Here is a 16,974-nt window from a genome sequence, read left to right on the forward strand (position 1 = left end):
ACCTCATAATTTGATTTTTCCTGTGTGTGCGTTCTCCAAGGAGGACTTACCTTAATGAGATCGTGAACTAACGATGCAATGAACATATCATCTAATTTTATATCTTCGTTTTCAATGATATCCTGAAAAAGTACAATATACACGTTTATATAAGTAATTCAAATATCTTATCATTTTATTGTCTAAATTTCTTAGAAATGAATGTACTTAAAATACACACTGTACTATAAATAAAAGTATAATGTCACCGTGATTACGCTAAAACGTACGTAAAGACTTCCTTTGGCACAATAGTCGGTAATTAACAATATCCTCATCGGTTCCACGCACGCTCCGATGAAAGAGTTGAGATTACCATGTCTAATTTCACGGAGAACGCGCATCTCCTTCATAACGTCCCGTGAAATGTCTTTTTTCTTCGAGAATTTCAACTCCTTTATCCGCACCACTACACCGTGGTAATGCCCGGTTTGCGCAAATACTTGGCCGCCACATCTCGACTCATAGGACATTGCACTAACTAAACTTAACTGTAATCGAAAAGTGTCAATTTACTATTTATATTCGTGCATCGAGAGTGCATCCATATACGAAGCACTTCGTCAAGTCTATCTTATAAGACTCCTGGGTCTTCGCTACGGTCATGTTAGATTGTGACGTCAGAGGCGAGAAAGCACACGCTGAAAATTCTTAATGCCATTTTTGATGAAACTCTATTTCATGATCATCATCTATATCAGATGAAACACACCTTTAAAATCAATCAACAACCGTAAAATGATCGTGATATCAGACTTTGTTATACGGAATGACTGCGCATATGTAAAGACTAGACGGACTGGGCCTCATATTACGGTCATTTTACAACTGTTGATTGATTATAAAGGGAAAAGGATAATTTTTCCTTTCCGAGTCTACTCAAATATTGTAAAAAATTTACCTGAGAATTCCCTGATCTTCCAGATATTTTTATTTAAAATTCCAAGTAAAATAAGAAAATTTGTAAATGCATCTTTTTAAAATAAGTTTCTTTGTTGCATGCGCTTTCTAATGTTTTCATTCATACGATTGCAAAGTTATCAAGTGTGCAGTTTTTCTAGTATTAATATTGATTTATTAATTGTAAAATTAATTTGGACAATAAGTGCGATATATCACTATATCTAAACACTAAAAATATAAGATAAATATATAAAACAAAAAATAATTTAGTATAAATGTCTAAAATGTCTTAAGAAATACTAATTTATTAAAATAAATTATTTATTAGATTATTAATTTATTTATTAAATAAAGAAGAAGTACTAATTTATTTAAATATTATCTATTAAAAAAAATTTTCTATGAAACTTACATAAGATCTTGATATCTTGAAAAATAGATCTTTAATTTTAAAAAATCACATTTTGAAAAAACTTAAATATTGCAAAAATATGTTACACATATTTCTTAAGTGTTAAATAATAGTAAAATTATCAAAAAGGCAATTAAAAAAAAAAAAATTCCCTGAATTTCAATCTAATTTCACGAGAATTCTCTGATTTTTTAAGATAAATAAAAATTCCCTGAGAATATCGGGTTTTCAAGGTTTTTCCCGGGAGTATACACCCTGTTTAAGAGTGTGTTAAAGCCATCTGAAGTGCTGTTTCATCGAAATATCTTTTTTTTCGAAATGGCATCTAAGAATTTTTAGCGTGTGTTTTCTCGCCTCTGACGTCACAATTGCAACATGGTCGGTGAGGAGCCAAGAGCCTTATTAAGATAATCTATTTTACGATAATCTGCTCACCTTACTAGGGGAGGACATCAAATTATCGAGATGAGGATAACCGTGTATCTCGCTCGGATCAATTTTCCAAAGCAATCCCTCTATTTCCTGTTCTATTTTCCATCTCCGGTATATACTCATAGTGATCACTGCAGCGCAGAATAGCAAGACGGCCAGCACCGCGGCGACGATGATACTGCGGAGATGTGTGTCGTCTTTCGGACAATGTTCATTGAGAAAACCGCAACCAGGTTCTGCTTCCGGTTTAGTTTTACTAGGCCATTCCATAGCGCCCCAAGGTTTGTACACCTGTATCACGCAATAATATCGTGTATATTCGATACATTCGTCGTTGCGCGTTCAAGTTTCATGATCTAGGTTTAAATGCGCAACACTACTGTTTTTTTTCCCTACCTCGATCTGCCACGAAAAATATTTCTCGAAATGCTACAAACAACTCACTCACTAGATTTTCACCCTGCTGCAGGAACTGGCCCACGGGCGACATTTGATAGTCGCAGGAAAAGTTGTGGCGATGGAACGGATCTTTCTTCAGAGCAAGAACCGAAAAATTGCCCTCCGAGTCTCCAGCGTGATCCAACTTGATAGTCGCCCCGCTCACACCTGGCAAAAAGAAAGACTTTCGTAAGACAATGTTTACACATCAATTTTCGTCTGTTTAAAAAAAGCAAAAGAGATCCAATTCAATTATATATTGATCCATTTTCGAGATTTTTATTGTCATTTCCATTTATATTATCATCGATATGTCTAGTGTTAGATGATCTCGAGTGTTTGTAAGAACCACTCGAGATTATCCTATCGATACAGATTACACTTATCAGACGTTATTACTATACGTACTTACTTTGATATGTACGATTTTTGATAATCGTCTCGACTATAAGAGTCCCATTTTTAGCGAGTTCCTCGACAGATCGATCCGGATGATCTCGTATCAGCTGATCTAAGGCTCTCGCGTAAAGCTTGAGAGAGTCGTACAGATACGCCGCGTAAATGGACACGTACTGAAACCAAGAGATTAAGCGTGTAACAAAGATTACGCGGTACGAGGCGTTTTACGGTTGAGCTAGCATCTAAAAATACCTTTTCATACTTTCGCAGAAGATGGGGAACTATGAAATTGAAAGGCTCTTTGCTACTGTACTGCCCGACCTTCTTAGTGAATTCCTCGTAATTCTTCATCGGTGGCGTCGATACGACGACCATCAGCGAACGTGCCCTCTTCAAAAAGTCCTTAGGCTCGAGGCAGTTTTTTAGAGTATCGAAGTGCTCCGGCTCTGCAATAATAATGAATTATTATTATTGTAAAATTACAGAAATTAGGCAGTTGTATATGTATATATGTTGTATGATGTAAGATTTAAAAATAAGAAATCTTAAACTTGTTATATAACTGTTAAAAGAAATGCAGGCAAATAATAATTCAGTCTTGAATTCATTAAAGTTAGTTTCACATAATTATGTTATAAATAGCATAGACTTCAGATTATTATGCAATTATCGGCTTATCGATGTTACTATTACCGTAACATTTGATAAGATTGGTTTAACATGCGATAAAGTTCAGACGTACTCACTCCATAAATATTTTTGTGCTTCGCGTTGCGAATACATCATCATGTCCACGTGTATTACCATGTATTGCCCGTCGTCCAGCAACCTTTGGCCTTGCATCGAATTCATCATATCTATCAGGGACATTGGTGTGCCGAGGAAGATGTAAACTGAAGTAATAAATACAACATATTTTAGCTTAAATAGAAAAAATAAGATTAATTTTTGTAAATGTAAAATAAACGAAAACTTTATACTCTTGTTCAAAATTCGACATTTTATAAAAGTGCACAAAAAAGAAGTTTAATCATTCATAAATGATCTATTATACATAAACAAGAGAACTTGTATTATTAATTAATTAATTAGAATGTCAAATGAAGAAAGTAGAGGTAAACATGTTGTTTTCAAATTAATGCTGATCTCAAGAGACAAAATTATTAAAAAATCGTAATTAAAATTCTCAGATCAATGCTCAGAGATCGAATCTTAGCTAATTAACTGACAAAATGTAAAGAAATGCGAACTGACTGCGGGTCATATTTTTGGTCTCCTGGATGAGTTGGAACCATACGCTGACTTGGCAGCAAGGCAGCCTCTCCTCGCAGCACGTGTGCCGATCCTCGACGATCTTGTAATGGTTCACGGTGAGATTCTTCCTGGTTGCATCTTCTTGCAGCGAACGGGCGACTGTCGACCAGGCGCGCTCGCTCACGATCGTGAATTTGTTCCATCCATAGTGCTGCAGCAGGGTGATCACCGACTTGGTCACCTGCGTATCCGGCGGTTCGGTCCTCACGAAGGTCCTCACTTTTGAGGCCTTGTAGTCCGAGCATTTCTGCAACGATCGTCGTACAACATTACTCATCGGGAATTTCATATGTTGTCGCGATTCCCTTCCATTCTCCTTACCTGGAGTCTGGAGAGATTATGTATCCCTTTCTAAATAAGGCATGTTATTGACATTAAGCTAATAAACATACCAACCAGCTAATCAACATAGCGAAAAACAGGCAATAATACTTGCGAGAATCGACTTAACATGCCTTTTTTTAGCAAGGGACTAGAACAACACGCGCCATTCCTCGATTTTATGTTAAAAAGAATGATACAGAAATCAGCTGATAACTGTCAAAAAACATTAATCGAGTTTAAAGTAGTATAACATTTCATTTGAATATATTATTTCAAACATATTATTATTTTAATTTTTATAATATATAATATATTATTATTTTAAAATTTAATTAGCAAATTAACCCTTTAATCAGCTGATTTCTGTAAAAAAATATTAATAAAACGTTAATTTGCTAATTAATTTTTAAACTAATATGTTATAACGATTAAAATAATATGTTTTAAATAATATGTCATAATTCTTTAAACTTGATTAATATGTTTGACAGTTATCAGCTGATTTCTATCAAAAAATATTAATCGCAGATAAAACATAACATATTACTTATAACATATTATTTTAGTTTTTATAATCTCTATTATTATTTTAAAATTTAATTAGTAAATTAACGTTTTATTAATATTTTTTGACAGAAATCAGCTGATTAAAGCGTTAATTTACTAATTAAATTTAAAAATAAAAATATGTAATAAAAATTATATGAAATAATATGTTTTAAGTAAAATATTATAGTACTTTAAACTCGATTAATATTTTTTGACAGTTATCAGCTGATTTCTGTCAAAAAATATTATTCGAATTTAAAGTGTTATAACATATTATTTATAACATTATTATATTTTAATTTTTATAACATATTTTTATTTTAAAATTTAATTAGCAAATTAACGCTTTAATCAGCTGATTTTTGTCAAAAAATATTAATCAAGCTTAAACATATTAAAATATCCTTCTTTTTTATATAAAATCGAGGAATGACGCGCGCTACGCTTATGTTGTTTAAGGGTTCATAAATTTTATTTTCGTGTCCAATTTTTCGCGATTATGAAATAACCGTATATAATTCATTTGAATCGCGAAACAGGATTTATTTAGTGCCGCCTTTATTTAGAACTCAAGAGTTTATCCACGCGACGCGTATAATCGAATTTGCTACGTTCACGATCACGTCCGGTTACCTATTCAGCAAATAGTTGGAAATCTCTATATGATATATGGGAATCGTATTACATACAGGACACATTGAAGTTTTCGACGGTCGTTCACTTATTGCAAACAATATTATTTTTCTCTTGTTATTAACAACATTATTTGTCTCTATGTTAGATTCGATAAAGTCTCGAAAAATTAAGGGAATATAATAGGAAAACGTAAATCCAAGTTTTTGAAGATTTTTCTCTTATGGATCTTCTTTATATATATATGTGTACACACACACACACACACACACACACACACACACACACACACACACACACACACACACACACACACACACACACACACACACACACACACACACACACACACACACACACACACACACACTTTTCTTAAGCTTTTACAAAAATATGTTCCGTACAAAAGTTATAGAATTCGAGGGCGAAAAAGTTCGCGCTAATAAGTTTTTCTTGAAAAGCGATTTTCAAAATTATTTAAAGGTCATTTTTTTTTTTTTTTTAAATGGAACTAACTTAATTTTTTATATATATAAATCAATTTTCCGCAATATTTAGAATGAAAAGTTATAAAGGGTAAGATGGCCAAAAAGTGAATAGTTGAGAAAATGTATGTAATTTGCAACTAGCAGCTACATACAATTTTTTTTTACAAACAAACTATGAATTTTCATTACATCAATTAATTCCTCTTTTTTTGCGCATAAAAGTATTGAGGTAAGATCGATGAAAAATGAATATTTTACGAGATATTTCACAGTTTATGTGAATAAATTATGTTAAACTAAAGTATAAAATATCTCGTAAACTATTCTTTTTGGCCATCTGACTCTTATAACTTTTTATAGTGAATATTGCAAGAAATTGATTTATGCAAAAAAATCAAGGTAGTTTCATTAAAAAAAAAAAAAAAAAAAATCTTTAAATGATCTTGAAAATCGCTCTTTAGAAAAAAATCAGCAGTGCTAACTTCTTTCCCCCTCGAAATCCTACATTTTTTGTACGAAACATTTTTTTGTAAAAGACACTTAGGAAAAAAGATATTTGGGATGGGAGACATTATATATATATATACAATTTTTTAAAGCTTCACATATTTCCAAATGAAAGAAAATAGAAACTTGTAACAAAATTAAAATGACTTTGCTGACTGCGTCAGATCTATCGCTCCATCGCTTATCAATCTCTATATGATCCCTCTTTTAGAATAATTAACGTAGGAGGAGGCTGTGTGAGACCACCTTTCCTTGAAAATGAACAAGCACTCGTGTGCGTGAATCGCGTGCATCACGACGGACTAGCCGTCGGCGCAATGAAAACGAGTGTATCCGAGAGGGAGGAAGGGAAAAGAAGAGACCGCCGCGAAGAAAAAAAAAAAGAAAAAAGAAAAAGAGAGAGGGCGAGGAAGGGACCTAAGATGCACCGGGAGAATAATGCGGCAAAGTTGGCTGCGTTGGGTGCCGTGGTGTGTGGTGTGGTTAAATATAAACCCAAAAAAGGGGCCAGGGGAAGAGGATGAGGGGCGAGAACGGAATTTCCTCCTGCGCGCTTACATACTCTAAGAGATGGTGCACGGGGCGGCTGAAATATGACATGCGCTCCTCATTAACATATAAATTAAACGTGACAGTCGTGGGGGTCAGTTCTTCTTTAATCGTAGCAACTACCGCCACGTCGTTGAGAGTCTCTTTCTCTCTCTCTCTCTCATTTCTTCGTCATTATATACAGAGATTGCCTGCCGTCTTTATCTGAGGGTACAGAAAGTTATAATGCTTTCAGCAGTTTGACTGTAGCAAGTATAAGTATAATATTATACATCCGATCTCCGACTTTTAATTAATAACAATTTCTGATAGCTCTTGGCCGATTTTAGAAATGTTTTGAGTGAGGCTACAAGAGAAGTTTTATCACAAGTATTTCATGTCATTATAATCGGTATTATCAGTATTAATGTATCGATCGGCATTATCTGATATTTATATTTTTTTTCCTTATTATCTTATTTCTTTATCTCGTAATATAAACGAGAGATATAACTCAACTGTGACCAAAGTGTTGTATATGGTACTCTATTATAGGTTCCAAATAATATTTGGATATGTTTGATATAGTAATTATTGTTATTAATGCAAAGCAATTCATGAATAATCATAAATAAATTTAAAAATAACCATCAAATTATTTTGTAATTTTCTTGTTGTCTCGAGTTTTAAAGAATATAGTGAAAAAAATAAATCGCTATCCTCTATCGATATCTTACTAGCATCTTGATTTTCTACAGTTTCAATCGTTTCTTCCCTTGTTCTTTTTGATATTTATTTTTCGACAATTTAATTTAAAAAAAATTATTTTTTAAGGCTCCTGGGTGCTCACCGCGGCCATATTGGATTGTGACGTCAGAGGCGAGAAAGCACACGCTGAAAATTCTTAGATGCCATTTTTTAATGAAAAGATATTTCGATTAAACAGCACTTCAGATGGCTTTAGCACACTCTTAAAAACCCCCGAAAACTATCCTTTTCCCTTTATAATCAATCAACATCTGTAAAATGATCGAGATATCAGACTTTGACATGCGGAATGACTGCGCATGTGCAAAGACCAGACGGACTGGGCTTCATAGTATTACATTTTACAGCTGTTGATTGATTATAAAGGGGAAAGGATAGTTTTCGGGGTTTTTTAAGAGTGTGCTAAAGCCATCTGAAGTGCTGTTTCATCGAAATATTTTTTTATTTTGAAATGGCATCTAAGAAATTTTAGCGTGGGTTTTCTCGCCTCTGACGTCACGATTTCGACATGGTCGGAAAGGAGCCAGGAGCCTTAATTAATTCTCATAAACGTGATATTGTAAAAAAAAGTTAGCTTATGCAAATTCACATGTCACGATTACAAATTATTATTATCAGCCTGTCTGAGAAATTATTATTAGTCGTTAGTTTTCTAGTAATAGCTTCGCCGTCCATTAGTAGAAGAGAAACCGCGTACATATTTGTCTTCTCGAGCTAAGAATAGAGAAGCGGGTCAGGTTTGTTTATCGGAATCTGAACTTCCCGCTTTTTCTCTCCTTCTAGATAGGATCGGTATTTCCGATAGACACGAAATTGACCCAATGCTCAGGTCGGTTAGCCTAGTTCGCGGACAACATTCTAATATTAGAATTGTGATTTTACGAGACTTTTCACGCTCTGAAATGTTTCATTACACGTAACATCTCGGGCCAATATTTTCAGCATACATTTGAAGCATCAAATATAATCAACCTGCTCGTTTGACGTGAAAATAAGTGTCAAAGAGTATATTCCATTGACATAAACATGACATGAGCTTATTTAACAGATCAGAATTTTCCGATTATTCTGCCAAATCTTGTCATTAAGTGTCTTGATCTTGATTTCAATACTGCGACTTCCAGAAATTCCTGCATATATTCTTAAAAATTCCTTTGATATATTATTTATATATTATCATGCTTTTTTTTACTTTTGCTTTTTATATGCAGCAGCATATTTTGAGTACTTTATCTCACTCCTCTCATTATACGGATCTCCCAACGAAATGCCTTCCCGTTAAGTTTGTTTATTTCCTTGTTTATCTTCTCGCTGGGTGAAAGGACGATCGGTGGGACCAAAACTGACCCGCCACTCGAAGCGGTTATCCTAGTTCGTGGACGAGGCGAGGTGGGCTTTGGTCATTGCCGGCTCGATGCGATGTTATTCTGGGCTCCACTCGGCTATATTTAGACGAGACCACCTTGAGGGAGCTCAAGACTCGAGAGCTCTCCGTGGCACAACGAACTGGTTTTCTCTACCAGCCGATTGTGTCTGGTTGTGCAACCTCAACCGTGTAGGCGCGCGAAAAACAGTCGAGGAAATCCTCTTTCGTAAGACGATCTTCAGCGCCGATTTTTATACTTGTGCTTCTTTGCGCGATCGACATATCGTACGGGACCGCAGTTTTTCGCTTGCTCGCGTAAATAATAATCGCTCTCGCTGCTTGCGCAATCAATCCCAGTCTTCGCGACGGATTTGCTTAGCCTTTAAACGGTTAATTAACAATAATAACGGAGATCGATTTCTCACGATAGAGCACGCACTTATTTATAACTCGTATAGATGTATAAAAAAAATGTATGCTGATCTTTTCAATTTCAAAGATAGAGAGAATTATGTAACTGGGGAACACGTGTCATCCGAAAAAAATTCTTTCTCTCTCGACCAATCTTTCGAAAAATATTCTACAGCGACGAGGACTTATTACTTGGCAATAATATACAATTTCGTTTTTCTCGGAAAATAATTTCGGGTTTGTATGTCAACGTCCTTCGATTTACCGCGACTTTACTCGCAACCTCGTTCTAAATTCTGCAGGTTTTTGTAAGGCGTCGCGATTTTTTTTTTCTTTTTCTTCGAAACAACTCATGGCAGCGTGGTTTTGCGTTAAGGACGATCCATTGTGCCGCGCCTTGGCGTTCATTCAAAAAAAAATTCCGGAAGACCTCGTTTGCTCTCGCATACCAGCCAGGTTTTACGATCGGCCGATTTGCATCATAGATTTCTCGCTACGGAAAATATAAGAGCAATTCCTCACCGTTCTTGCGACATAGGATATTTTTACGACCTCGGTACTATAAATACGCAATACAATATGTTAATTCGTTATCTTAAGCTATATCGATTCGCGCGAGTATACGGAGAGAATTTTCTCTTTGAATTTATCCTGAAAATCATGGTAATCGTGGGACTATATATGGTACGGAAAGAATTTTATGAGAATTTCTAATTAATATTTATCGCAATAAAAATAATATCTAACACAATCAAACATATTTTATAGATATCTCTATAGATTATTATGATTTTCAGTTAAAAAATTTGTGTTAAATTTAACAAATATCACATGTCCCAAACGGTCCACAGAAATTTTTGTGTTAATTTAACATAATATGGATATGTTAAATGATGACACGAATATTGTGTTAATATTTTAACATAAAATAAATGCAAACTTCAAGTAAACTTAAAATAAATTGTGTTAAATTAACATAGTTTTAATGTAAAAATTAACTTAAAAAATTGTTAATTTTACATTTCATCATCCCCACTTGTATTATAAAGTAAAATAAACATTTTTTTTCTGTAAATTTTAACAGATAAATCTTGTCACTAATAATACCAAACATATTTATTGTGTAAAATTAAATGTAAATACACATTGTGTTATTTTTACACTTTTTTTCAGTTGTTTTAATAATCTAACATTTGAGTTTATTACCACAACAGCAATATGTTAATTTAACACATGAATGTGTTAAATATTTAACACAAAAATTTTAACGGGGACCGTTTTTAACAAGAAAATCCAAATTTTCCAACTGTGCAGGGTAAATTCTAAGAGAAAATTCTCTCTGTGTAAAAATCGCGTGAAACGAGTGTTTGACCACAATTGATATACAGCTCGCGTAATCAATATTAGTCGAGTTAAATATCGCACAAAAACAATCGCGAAAAAAATTTGATAGCAAATCCGTATTATTCATCGAATATCGACGGAAATGAAGCAAATACTTGTGGAACGAACATAAAACAACACGAGAGAAAGGAATAATCTCAATATCACACTTGTAGTACACAATTATCGTTTACATATTTATGTATCATTACGCTTTCTAAAAATAAAACGAGTTTCAACAGCTATTATCAATGTTACGTATGTTACAGATTGCCACGAGTTGTTGTTGCTAACGTCCGAAACAGTGTCACAAAGTTCATCTTAGATATAGCCGGATGTGGCGCGGTACACACATTAGTGTAATGCGCGATTTAAATCGTTTCATAAGTTGATGAAGAATGACGTAGCGCATCTTAAGACAGTTCGTACGCGTTTCACGTAATCGACATGTGTCCGTCGACGATGTATTCTACAATTGCATATAAATCGCGACATTTGTCGCGTCTTCATCCTGTTCACACGAAACGGAAGTGACACCTGAAGAGGAAGAATTGCGAATTCAACGCTCGTTAAGAATATAAACCTCCACGTCATTTTTCTTACTCATTCAAGAACTAATTAATGGCTTCCTATTTTCGAACTACCTCGGCTACCTCTATTTTTATAGCTTTTCCTAATGAACAGAATCATATATGTATATTCTCGCTAAGGAATATGTATATTCCTTTTTGAAAAAAGTGCACGAGTATTTAAAAATTTTTATTATTTAAAAATCGCTGTTTTCTTAGGATAATTGAAAAATTTATCTTTATATAATAAATTAATTTTTATATAAAATATTTAATGAAAAATCGATACTTAATAGGAATTTTTAAAACTTGCAGCATTAAATAATTCGATCGTTAAACATAGCGCATTAAATCTTTAACAAAAAACAATTAAAATACAAAATTTTTTTATTTTTCATTTATATTCTCTCGAGCTTTATTAAATCATCAATTTTCTCTATTAATAATTTTGTTATGAATTTTTATTACATTCTTTTTAAACTAATGTCATTTACAATTTCCAATTCGTTAAACAATCTTACGACTGAGAAAGTTTTTAGCGATTCAGGTCACTCTATATAGTAGATTCGTCCGAATTTTGCGAATCACGAAATGTCTGAGAGATCTCTGTGAATGTGAGCAGTACAATAAATCCTTTTATAACCGCGAAACTCCGTTAATAACTATCATTCGGCGTTTCTTTCCCATTATTTACTCTGCAGGAAGAATCAACCATACAACAGATCGTTTGGCCGAATAAATCTCGATGATATTAATACTCTCGTCTGTAATTTAGTTGAGCTTGTTATCACCAACTAAAAGTGTTTCGTAAGTCTTCGTCAAGTTTTATTTCAGATTGCTATATTTTCGTTAATTAATTTTAGTTGCATATCGCGTAAACGTTGACGATAAAATATCAATGTAGAATTTAATAATGTCAATCTTGATAATTTCGATAACTTTACACAGAGAGAATTTTCTCTTAGAATTTACCCTGAAAATCGTGGGACAATATGGTATGGTAAGAATTTTATGCGAATTTCTCTGATTAATATTTATTACAACAAAAATAATATCTATCACAATAAAAAATATAAAATATGTTTGATTAATTTTACTATGCAGTTTAGTAAATCTAATCAAACATACAATTTTATATTTTATTGTGATAAATATTATTTTTTTTTTGTGATAAATTTATATGGAAAGAATTTTATGCGAATTTCTCTTTATTATTAGCGAATTAATATTTATTACAATAAAAATAATATCTATCACAATAAAAAATATAAAATACGTTTGATTAATTTTACTATGCAGTTTAGTAAAATTAATCGAACATAAAATTTTATATTTTATTGTGATAAATATTATTTTTTTTTGTGATAAATTTTAATCAGAGAAATTCTCATAAAATTCTTTCCATACTATATTGTCCCACGATCACCATGATTTTCAGAGTAAATTCTAAGAGAAAATTCTCTCGGTGTACTCGATAAATTAAATAATAATTAATACTTAACTTATATAAAAAGAGATGACAGCGATGCGACAAGAGTGCGACGACGATGAGCGACTTTGCTTTTGCAGAATCGTCAATTTCCTGTATGTGGCAAAGGTCACGATTGGAAGGCATGCAGCGGATGATCGTGACATATTTCAAGGTCATCGATGAAATATAATATCTTTAAGCCATGTGGTATCGTCGTGCGTTACATAGAGGATGTGCAAACGTCGCAATAGTACGATAGTTATTTTAATCCGTTTAATTCGAGGAAAAAAAAAAAAAGATGGGAAACAACGAACAGTTTTAAAAGTCGGAAAAAAAATGAAAATATTAGCTGTCGAGAATCGCAGCTTTTATCTCTTATTTAGCGATGGAATCCCTTCCCTCTCTTCTTTCCATGAAGAATTAGCACTTAATGTTAGTAATTATTTTTTTCTTCTTCTTACGACGATGTTCCAGACGTCGTTGATATTTAAAACTACAGTAATTATATTTAGATTGCGTCATGCATTCATATATATTCATCAGCGGACGTGTCTATACATATATGTATATATACATAGAATATATTTACATGAGTAAATATATTCAATCAATGATAAATTCATGTTAACTCATATTACGCTACACGTGGCGCGAATTTTTGACAATGAGTTATTTTTGACAAATCAAAGCGTATGTTATAATCGACGCGCGCGATGAAGCACAGTTTCTCCGAAGTCTTTTTATATCTCGTATCGCATTTTGCAAATTTTCATATCTTCGCATTCCGATAAGGCAAACGTTTTATACGTGTCTAACTAGTTATCTTCTCAGCAAGAATTATTAATTATGATCAAACGCGCATTGCCATCGATATTTTTGCAAGGAATGGACCATAAACGAGAGATAAAAATTGACGCATTCTGTATAATTAATACAGAAGAATAATATAACAAGATTTACATTATTTTGATGAAATGAGAAATTGATACAGAGCGAGTCTTTTTAATCTTAGCAGGCAAATATCTCAAAAAGGAGAAGTTGTTTTAAAAAATGTTTCAGACAAAAGTTTTATGGCTTCGAGGGGGACGTAAGATGGTACTTTTATATTTTAATACTTTTATGCATAGAAAATCGAGACCAATCAATTGTTTTTAAGAAAAAATATCAAATTTGTAACATTTTTAAAAAATAATTATGCGTGACCTTTAAATGACTATCCAAGGTCAAACCAATGGTACCATCTTATGTCCCCTTTGAAGTCATAAAACTTTCGTCTGAAACATTTAAAAAAAATCTTCTCCTTTTCGAGATATTTGCCTGTTAAGATTAAAAAGACTCACCCTGTATATACGGAATTAAAAAAAACTTTTCTGCTGCTTGTGAATTTTAAGAGCCACTCTCGCGATTTCGATAAATAAACATGTATGATCTTAATGAAAATTGTGCCGGATCGAAAGGGATTAATGCGGCCCTGGATCAGGACTCGGCATGTCACGTGTTAAAGAGAGGAGAACACGCAGTCTCTTTTCGCACGCATATAGAAGAGGCAGAACGAGCCTCACGCACATATATACCGTCGATGCCTTTATTTATTCATAAATCAACAGCGCTTCTATTTATAGCCGCACGGCGGACAAATAGCGATAGTTCGCGCGCGACGTAGTTGCCTTGAAACGGCAAAACCATCACGTTGGGGGAAATTTTAATGCGGAGAGACGAATGAAAAATTAGGTGTGACGATATTCCGATGACCGATATACCTGCGGCTCTCTCGCAGCAGGGAACACATGCGCGACTTTCAGAGTTTCGACGACCGAAAGAGACCAGGGTTCCGCGGAGGCATCGTGGAAAGTGGATTCTAGAAAGTTTCTCTCTGTTATTTGCGTCTCCCGATGGGAAACTGATTCGGCAATTTTCCCGATTCATATAGCGTAGGCACAGTCGTATCGAGTTTATTTTCGTAATCATTTCTAATTAGCCCTACGCGTTTCGTATTTTTTACATTTAATATGGAAGTCTAATTTGATAGTGTAAAAGGAGAAGCTTTTACTTGTCATATTTAGCGTTAAAAATGTTAAAACATGTTTTTTTCTTTCTTATTATAACACTGGTCGACAAAAAAAAGTTGTTTAATTGCCAAGGATGTTTGAACGAATTTAGGATATTTTGGAGATGCTGAATCCAAAAGTAACAATAGTTATGACGAATTGACTCTAGTTTTTGAGATAATGACTATTCAAATTACGATTTTATGACACCTATATATACGAGGTATATATTAAGCTATCTAAGCCAAATTATCAGAACATAATAAATTATATATGGAATTAATTTGCTAATTTTTTGCTTTTTTTTGCTGTCAAAAAAAAATTAAAGCCATAATGCTCTTGTAAAAAATAGCATATACATAAGGCAGAGCAAAAAATTAACAGTACTAGAATTTTTTGCTATTTTCTTGCTACATTTTCCCATCAAAAATATTTTTTTGCTCCAATGTTCAAAAAGATATCAATAACAAAAAAATTGGAGCAAAAAAATAGTAAAAAATTCTAGTACTGTTAATTTTTTGCTTTGACTTATGTATATGCTATTTTTTACAATGACTTGGTAAAACATAAATTTTTTAAACTTATTTCGCGAGCAAAAAAATATTTTTGATGGGAAAATGTAGCAAAAAAAAAATAGCAAAAAATTCTAGTACTGTTAATTTTTTGCTCTGACTTATGTATATGTTATTTTTACAAGAGCATTATGGCTTAATCATAAGCTATCTATAGCCATTCGTAACTTTTTAATGGTTTGAGGAAAACAATTTTTTGTGACAGCAAAAAAAAAAAGCAAAAATTAGCAAATTAATTCCATATATAATTTATTATCGTTTCTATGCATTAATTATCTGAATTAGCTTACTTTGTTTTTTTTTTATTATTTTACTACATACAACACCATTATTTTATATATGTATATATATAATTAGCAATAAAATCAGTGTTGACCAGTGTAATTATTTATAAAATACTTCAAATTTATTTAGAGCAGTCTATTATCTACCTCTCCTAACAAACATTTTATATTAGTAGTGGAGAAAAATTCTTCTATTTTATATATATAATTTTCTTATTTTTTTTACTTTCTGAGAAAATTTTATTGCAATATGTACAAGTAAATATATAGAACGGAGGAGTTTTCTCGGCTACTATATAATATAAACTGCTCATTAGGAAAGATAGATAATAGACTGCTCTAAAAAAAAATGTTTAATATTTTATAAATAATTATAATATACAGGGTGTCCCAAAAGTCCTACAACAGTTAAATATCTCGAAAACAAAAACTTTTTGAAAAAAAATGTTTCAAATAAAATATAGAGCTTTAAGTGGAGCATTAAGTAGTAATGTTAATGTGACTATAAATAGCATTGTTACGGCCATGTAAAATTTACCCTAAAATTTTTAAATGAAAACTCCTATTTTTGATTGCACATTCTGGTAGCTTATCTCGAAAGCTTTTCAAAACACTATAATAAAGTATGTTTTCATTCAGTGCTTTTCGAATTATAATGCTTGAAATTTACAGTATTTTAACATAACATACAAAATATCTTGTAAAATATTTAGTTTTCGATAATCCTCCCTTAATACTTTTATGCAAAAAATAATTAAACAAATCAATTAGTGTAAAGAAAACGCATAGTTATATTTTTAAGAAAATGTATACATATTGCAATATATTTTTTCTTAAAAACAATTATGCGTTTTCTTTATACCAATTGATTGGTCTCATTATTCTGTGCAAATAAAAATATTAAGATAAGATTACCGAAAACTAAATGTTTTACAAGATATTTTGTATTTTATGTCAAAAAATATCTTTCAAGCTCCATAACTCGAAAAATACTTATTGTTAACGGAAAAGACTCTATTTTAGTGTTTTGACAAGCTCTTAAGATAAGCTACATGAATATGTAATCAAATATAGAGATTTCCATTTAAAAATTTCAAAGAATTGTACGTGGCCTTAACAATGCTATTTATAGTCAC

The 16,974-nt window shown here is 32.4% G+C and overlaps 1 protein-coding gene across 2 annotated transcripts in view; it reads right to left on the reverse strand.

The window, feature by feature from the left end:
• The window catches only part of LOC145935903 (receptor-type guanylate cyclase Gyc76C), a 101,911-nt gene that overhangs the window by 5,335 nt on the left and 79,602 nt on the right, over positions 1-16,974 (reverse strand). For both annotated transcript variants that reach the window (XM_083037680.1, XM_083037681.1), the window contains 8 exons: positions 3,878-4,184; positions 3,370-3,516; positions 2,876-3,069; positions 2,637-2,796; positions 2,235-2,392; positions 1,790-2,077; positions 270-530; positions 51-122 (listed from right to left, as the gene is read on the reverse strand). In XM_083037680.1, the coding sequence (XP_082893806.1) occupies positions 51-122; positions 270-530; positions 1,790-2,077; positions 2,235-2,392; positions 2,637-2,796; positions 2,876-3,069; positions 3,370-3,516; positions 3,878-4,184 (1,587 nt within the window). The remainder of the gene's footprint in view (positions 1-50; positions 123-269; positions 531-1,789; positions 2,078-2,234; positions 2,393-2,636; positions 2,797-2,875; positions 3,070-3,369; positions 3,517-3,877; positions 4,185-16,974) is intronic.

The sequence above is a fragment of the Prenolepis imparis genome, unplaced genomic scaffold (genome assembly GCF_030444845.1).
Source record: "Prenolepis imparis isolate NDT839.2.m4 unplaced genomic scaffold, iyPreImpa1.0 SCAF_5, whole genome shotgun sequence".
Classification (NCBI taxonomy): Eukaryota; Metazoa; Arthropoda; class Insecta; order Hymenoptera; family Formicidae; genus Prenolepis; species Prenolepis imparis.